At 36.2% G+C, this 7,968-nt stretch overlaps 1 protein-coding gene across 1 annotated transcript; it reads left to right on the forward strand.

Annotated features, from left to right (window-relative positions):
* The first annotated feature begins 788 nt into the window (after positions 1–788).
* On the forward strand, positions 789–3,252 carry LOC142556933 (uncharacterized). The gene is made up of 4 exons (XM_075668421.1): positions 789–923; positions 2,046–2,819; positions 3,004–3,128; positions 3,232–3,252. Exons 2-4 carry the CDS (start codon positions 2,048–2,050, stop codon positions 3,250–3,252), a joined length of 918 nt encoding a protein of 305 aa, XP_075524536.1. The 5' UTR covers positions 789–923; positions 2,046–2,047.
* The last annotated feature ends 4,716 nt before the right edge of the window (positions 3,253–7,968 follow it).

Below are 7,968 nucleotides of genomic sequence, written 5' to 3' on the forward strand. Positions count from 1 at the left end.
TTTTGAGTTTTGTTCAAATCATTAGGGAAGATGAGCCAAAAGCGCCCCGAAGTGTGTCGTGCGTATCGTCGTTCCAACAATGACACATGTTGGGAGATTGAGCATAAATTTTTACTCAGACCTCCAAATGACATGAAGCCAATTGGAGATGCAAGCCAAGATATAGGGCTACAACTTTCTAGTTTACCATTTTTCCTAATTCTGAAGGGAAGAGGCATTTCGGAAGCGATCTTTGTAGTGGATGTGCGCAGAGTGCGCGCCTGGGCGGGAATTAATGTGCGCCCGGGCGGGTCTTGTTCGGGAAAAATGGTGTTTTGGCCGAGAGTTCCGCGCCCAGGCGGAAAAAGATGTCCGCCCGGGCGGCCATCGATTTTTAAAAAACGTGTTTTCGAGATTTAAGTGATATAATAGAAGAGTTGGTTCACTTTTCCCTCATTTCTTTCCTCACTTCTCGATTTTTCACTCCAAGGGAAGCTAGGGTTCTCTTTTTCCTTCATTTGTCTCTTTGATTCTAGCTACTTGTTGGGTTTTTGGAGTAAGAGCAAGAGCATTTTGGGTTCAAGGAACTAAGGTAAGCTTGTGAGTTTAGTTATTGTTGGATTTTGGTGTTGAGGAATTTTGGAGATTGTGATTGTGTTGATTTGAATTTAAAATGGAATTGAAGCCAATGGCAAATTAAAGGAGCTAACTCTTTAGCACGCATGTTATGTGTTTGATAAAATGATTCAATAAATGTCTTTATGGCATATTACGGTTAAGAAATTTACAGATCTTGATTCGAAGCAGTATTGAATTAATTATGAATTTTGAACAGAAACTACTCTGTTTTGATAGATGATCAAAGTTCTTGAGTTATAGTAGAATTCAAAGGTTCAAGACTTCTCACCTACACATTTCGATCTTCTTTTGGTAATATTTGAAAGGTATGTTTAGGTCGGTAACATACGAGGTAAAAGTATCATTTTTATTTTAAATTGAAAACTCTATGGCTCGATGAATTATTGGTGATTTGATGATGATTGTTGTATTGAGATGAGTTTATTATGATATCGAAATGATGATATTGATTTGCATCATTACATTGCATATTGAGCCACTTGTCGATTCAGATTTGATATGGCGGAGGTCGCCTTGATTTATTGATTTGTTGGACGCATGGGGCTATAGTTGAGTTGCCATAATGTATGCGGAGGTCGCTGCTATGGCCTGAACACTCTCTATAGGCGCACCATAGTCCTGGGATTGTAGAACACAGCACCCCACCCCGAGCGGATGAGTCGGTGGATGTTGCTGGGTGATTCTATCCCTCGGGTACCCTATGACCAGATGATTCACTTGATCTTGAGATTTATTGATAGTTCACAGCTTCTGATCATGCATTGCATTATATTGCATCTTTATGAATCTCATATGAACTATTTGTAAATTTTAATTCTCATATGTTATTGATTGTATCATACTGGGTTTATACTCACCGGCATGTCGGCTACCTCTTGTTTTCATGTGCTTGACGGTAGGTGAGGCGAGGCTTGGGATGCCAGAGTCCAGCTCCAGGCGAGGAGACACAAGTTAGAGTGGGATTCTCGCGTCTTAGGAGCTATGTGATGATGTTTGGATTTCTTTGGTTCACTAGTTTATTTTGGCATGTTGAAACTTATATTCAAACATTTGAGACAATTAAATTATTTTGAAAATGTTATGTGGATTTGTGAACTACAAATTATGTATTTTACTAAATCGTTTGGTTTGTTACATTTATAATTATTGATATTATATATCTGACCCGGGGCCCCACATCAGGTGGTATCAGAGTGTAAGATATTTGGGAACAGGGTAGATCGAGTCAGTTCGAATTTCTTGATCATGTGATAATTTTGCTAGCATTTTCACTATAACGTAATGTGAAATACATGATCATAATTGAGATACTATATTGGTGAGCTTTATTTGAGATTATTGAGTCTCGAGAGCCAGAGATGATTGATACAAGATTGAGATGATTATGATATTGTGATTTTATATGTGTTTGATCTATTTTATATCAGACATGGCTACTCGAGGTAGAGGTCGTGGTAGACCTAGACAGGACATACCAGTGGCACAAGATCAGGGCAGTGCTACTCATACTCAGATGGATATAACTCCGACTCCGATGGAGATACTGTTAGCCAGATTTCAGTCTTTGCACCCACCGATGTTGAAGGGTACCGAGAATGCATTAGAGTGTGAGAACTGGTTGGAGAATATGGATCAATTATTTGAATCTCTTGAGTATCCAGATGATCGTAGAATCAAATTAGTTGTTCATCAGTTATTGGATGTTGCTAAGAGTTGGTGGATAATGACCAAGAAAGCTTTAGAGGGTCGAGGTACGATTGTTACCTGGGATATTTTTAAATCTGAATTTTATCAGCGTTTCTTTCCTACCTCTTACAGGAAAGATAGGGGAGCCGAGTTTGCAAATTTAAAACAGGGAAATCTGAATATTGAGGAATATGTTGCTAAGTTCTCGAATTTACTGAGATTTGCTCCTCATGTAGCATCCGATGAAGAAGCTAAGGCCGATCACTTCGTAAATGGTATTAACCCTGATATATTTACTTTGGTTAATACCGGAAGGCCTAACACTTTTGCTGAGGCTCTTGATCGAGCAAAGGGAGCTGAAACTGGAATCATTAGGCAGAGAGGTTTTCAGTATTCGCAACGACCCCAACAGCCACAGTTCCGACAGCATTTCAGACAGGGTAATAGTGGACGTAACTGTGGAAACATAAGAGAGCAATTCAAGGCTAGAGGCAAGCAATTTAAGAGGCATGGCAGTAATTTTTCGAGTTGTAGTGGATCGAGACAGTATGGTTCAGTTCAGAGCACTGGTTATTCAGGTCCGACTTGTGGTCAGTGTGGTGGTAGACATTATACCGATCAGTGTAGAGGAATCTCGGGAGCTTGCCACTTGTGTAACCAGGTGGGACACTATGCTCGAGTGTGTCCTATCCGTGGCAGTGAAATATCTCAGAGTGGGGGATCATCGAGACAGATACCTCACCAGAATTGTCAGACCCCTACAGTTCATTCTTATCAGCAATAAAACCAGGACAGATCGGAACAAACAGAGTGGTGGCCACAGGGTAGGACAGCCACCTAGACAGCAGGCTCGAGTTTTTGCACTCACTGAGGATGAGGCACATAATGCTCCAGATAATGTTATTTCAGGTAATTGTTTTGTCTCAGGTTATCCTGCTTATGTTTTGATAGATACTGGTGCATCACATTGTTGCGACTTTGATTGTTGCACTCCCAAGAGCAGGTTGTCCACAAGTAGTATAATTCGGTGAGTCCGAATATCGTATCCACAGGGAAGCTAAGGTAATTACAAGTCCACTACAATGTCTTTTTGTTTTGTTTTTGTTTTTGTTTCTTTTTAATTTTAATTGTTTGAATCTTTAATGGGTAAATTTTAATTGTTCAAATTTTAATTTAAGTAGTTGAGATTAAAGGATCCACTCTTGGTATTTTAATAAAGTTAACATTAACGAACATTATTGAAATCCACTTAATAAAATGGTTCCAATATATTAAATAATCATATTTATATTATGTTATATATTATTATCTTATAAGTATATAATATATACCAAAACTTATAAATGTGGTCAAGTATTTATTGTGCTATATAAATTTGTAAACTACTGAATCAAGGTTCCCACTTTAAATGGTTGGTAAAACCAAACTAACATTTAAATGGTATCAAGAAATTAATATTATGATATATTTATATATAGTAAATCAAGGTTCCCACTTTAAATGGTTGGTAAAACCAAACAAACATTTAAATGGTTCCAAGAATTTAATATTATAATATATTCATATATAATAAATCAAGGCATCCACTTTAAATGGTTGGTAACATCAAACTAACATTTAAATGGTTCCAAGAATTTAGTGTAACATATAGCAACAATAAATCAAAACTCCCACTTAAAAGTAGAGTACAATAATACTTAAAGAAATAAAATAACATAAACAATAAATAATGATTAAATAATATAAAACATAGATTCTTACCTTTTAATAATCTTATTATCATGCAAATAGTTTCACCTTTTCATCTAAACTTTGGTAAGTTAGCTACTCATTATTCAAAGTGTAAAACTTTGAATTTGAATTTAACATGCTAATTATATTTAAATGAAGAAGGAAAAACAAAGAGAGAAATTATATGAACTCAAAGGTTTGTTCATAAAATGCTTAAAGAAATAAATATAACATAAACAATAAATAATGATTAAATAATATAAAACATAGATTCTTATCTTTTAGTAACCTTATTATCATGCCAAGAGTTTCACCTTTTCATCTCAACTTTAGGAAGTTAGCTATTCATTATTCAAAGTGTAAAACTTTGAATATTAAATTAACATGCTAATTATATTTAAATGAAGAAATAAAGGAAAAATATAGAGAGAAATATTATGAACTCAAAGGTTTGTTCATAGAATGAGGGATATCTCAATACATTACAATGCACCCCTATTTATAGCCAAATTTGGGGAGACAACCACAAATAAAATATTATTTTTTTACACAAAAGTCTTCATTGGTGTTCCAAGATATTATATTATATTACACATCACTTTTGAAAATCTTCTTCTTGGAATTTGCTTCTTCACATAAAAAGAAACATGTGGATAATTGAGTTGTCTAGTTGTGGTATTTTTTTCAAACCATTTGACCAAGTAATTTGAGAGATATGGTCAAAATACTAGAGCATGGTAAAACTGCCACTCCTTTGGTAACTTTATTTGTTGCTTAATTTGATCCCAATTGTGAGAGGATTTTTATCTCATGCTTGCCACCAATATTGTAGATATTAATATCAACTTTCTACAGGTCCAAGAATCATCTTAATCCCATTTGCAACGCCAAGTTTATTCTTATTTTATCGAACCTGTAAAAAATAGTAAAAACTTGTAATTACACAACAACTTATATTTTATACAATTTATTATAAAACATATAATATTTAAACATTTAATAAAACAACAACTATATATTTATATTATAAAACATTTAATTAATGTACAATTTTTATGTTTATCACACATACTTTCATAGCTGAGCACTTTGTCTCGTTGCATTCATTGCATTCTATGCCATTATCATCTACATTATCTATTTCTACTCCACTGGGCAAAGTGATGAGGTCAGCAGAAATGATAAGTGGTTGTGAATTTCGTTATGAGGATAATATCATTGAGATTGATTGCATTGTGTTGGAGATGTCTGATTTTGACTGCATAGTTGGTATTGACATGTTGATAAGATACAGGGCTACTGTAGATTGTTTTCAGAAGATTGTTAAGTTTAGGCCTGATATAACAGATCACTGGACATTCTATGGTAAAGGTTCTCGAGCTAAGATTCCTTTGATATCTGTTTTGTCCATGACTCGTTTGTTGCAGAAAGGAGCCGAATGTTTCTTGGTCTATGCAATTGATATTTCAAGGTCAGTACCTATATTGACAGATATTCCAATTGTTAGTGAATTTTCAGATGTATTTCCAGATGAGATTCCAGGATTTCCTCCAGTCCGAGAGATTGATTTCAACATTGAGTTGATGCCAGGTACACAACCTATTTCTAGAGCTCCTTATAGGATGGCGCCAATTGAACTGAAGGAACTAAAGGAACAACTTGAGGATCTATTGGCTAAAGGATATATAAGACCAAGTGTTTCACCTTGGGGTGCTCCGGTTTTATTCGTGAAGAAGAAAGATGGGTCTATGAGGTTTTGTGTCGATTATAGACAGTTGAATAAAGCCACAGTAAAGAATAAGTATACTTTGCCAAGGATTGATGATCTCTTTGACCAATTGCAGGGTTCTTCAGTATATTCTAAGATTGATTTAAGATCCGGATATCATCAGTTAAGAGTTAGAGAGACAGATGTGCCTAAGACTGCTTTTCGTACCAGGTATGGGCATTTTGAATTTTTGGTTATGCCTTTTGGGTTGACCAATGCACCTGCGGTATTTATGGATTTGATGAACCGTGTGTTTCAAAGGTATATAGATCAATTTGTTGTGATCTTCATTGATGATATTCTTATTTATTCAAAATCTGAAATTGAGCATGCCGAGCACTTGAGAGCTGTTTTGCAAATTTTGAGAACTGAAAAGTTGTATGCTAAATTATCGAAATGCGAGTTTTGGTTGGATAGAGTGGTTTTCCTTGGACATGTGATTTCAAGTGCTGGTATATTAGTTGATCCGAGTAAAGTTGATGCAGTCATCAATTGGTCTAGACCGACATCAGTTCCTGAGGTACGTAGTTTTATGGGTTTGGCAGGCTATTATCGCAGATTTATTGAAGGATTCTCACAGATTGCGAGGCCAATTACCCAACTGACACAAAAGAATGTACCATTTATTTGGTCATCGGCATGTGAGAATAGTTTTGTTGAACATAAGAAGAGATTGACTAGTGCTTCAGTTCTGACTATTCCATCAGGTGTAGGAGGATTTACAGTGCACACTGATGCTTCACATCAAGGATTGGGTTGTGTATTAATGCATCATGGCTGTGTGGTTGCCTATGCTTCAAGACAGTTGAAGCCACATGAGTCTAGATATCCTGTGCATGACTTGGAACTAGCAGCAGTGGTTTTTGCGCTAAAGATTTGGCGTCACTACTTGTATGGGGAGAAATTTGAGATATTCACTGATCATAAGAGTTTGAAATACCTCTTTTCACAAGCAGAGCTGAACATGAGACAGAGACGTTGGTTAGACTTGTTGAAAGACTATGATTGCGAAATAAAATATTATCTAGGCAAGTCTAATGCAGCAGCCGATGCTTTGAGCAGAAAAGTATGTAATATGTCTTTGATCACTAGCAGTGTAGCTGATCTAGTAGAATAATGTTGTCTTTCTGGTTTGGATTTTGTAGTAGATACTCAACCTATAAGAGTATTTATGATTCAGGCAGAGCCCGAGTTGTTTGTCAAAATTAGAGAGGCCCAAAAGTTAGATCAAAGCATTCAGAAATCAGTTGAATTTGTCAAATCAGGACATCGATCAGATTTTCAGGTCAATAATGAGGGTATTTTGTTTGTGAATGATCGTATTGTAGTTCCTAATATTTCAGAGTTGAGGATACAGATTTTGCGTGATGCTCATTGCAGTAAATTCAGTGTACACCCTGGAAGTAAAAAGATGTACAATGACTTGAAGAAACAATTTTGGTGGAAAAGAATGAAATCTGACATAGCAGAATTTGTATCTCGTTGTTTGAATTGTCAACAAGTGAAAGCAGAAAGGAAGCGACCAGGAGGTCTTTTGCATAGCCTTAAGGTTCCAGAATGGAAGTGGGACCATATAACCATGGACTTTGTCACGAAATTGCCGAGGTCGTCGAGTGGTTGCGATGCAATTTGGGTTATAGTTGACAGATTAACTAAGTCTTCGTGTTTCATTCCTTATCAGATGACATATAGGCATGATCAGATGGCCATATTGTACATCAGAGAAGTTTTAAGATTGCATGGTGTGCCTAAGTCAATTGTATCAGATCGTGATCCCAGATTTTCTTCTCATTTTTGGCAGAGTTTACAAGAGGCCCTTGGTACTCGTTTGCATCTGAGTACATCATATCATCCTCAGACAGACGGACAGTCAGAACGTACTATTCAGACATTAGAAGATATGCTGAGAGCTGTAGTGATGGATTTTGGTATTGGTTGGCAGGATTCGTTACCACTTGTCGAGTTTTCTTATAACAACAGTTATCAAGTGAGTATTGGAATGTCACCATTTGAAGCACTATATGGCAGGAAGTGTAGATCTCCTCTGTATTGGGATGATTTATCTGAAGCACCAATTGTAGGACCTGATATGATAAGAGATATGACAGAGAAGGTGAAATTGATTCAGAGTCGTATGAGAGCTGCTCAGAATAGACAGGCTAAAT

Source organism: Primulina tabacum, chromosome 9 (assembly GCF_025594145.1).
Source record: "Primulina tabacum isolate GXHZ01 chromosome 9, ASM2559414v2, whole genome shotgun sequence".
NCBI classification, from domain to species: domain Eukaryota; kingdom Viridiplantae; phylum Streptophyta; class Magnoliopsida; order Lamiales; family Gesneriaceae; genus Primulina; species Primulina tabacum.

Coding starts and splice junctions, on each gene's coding strand:
- LOC142556933 (XM_075668421.1), top strand. CDS start 2,048: ATGGCTACTCGAGGTAGAGGTCGTGGTAGACCTAGACAGGACATACCA. Junction 2,820..3,003: donor GCAATTTAAGAGGCATGGCA/GTAATTTTTCGA, acceptor TATCCGTGGCAG/TGAAATATCTCAGAGTGGGG. Junction 3,129..3,231: donor AACAGAGTGGTGGCCACAGG/GTAGGACAGCCA, acceptor GTTTTGTCTCAG/GTTATCCTGCTTATGTTTTG.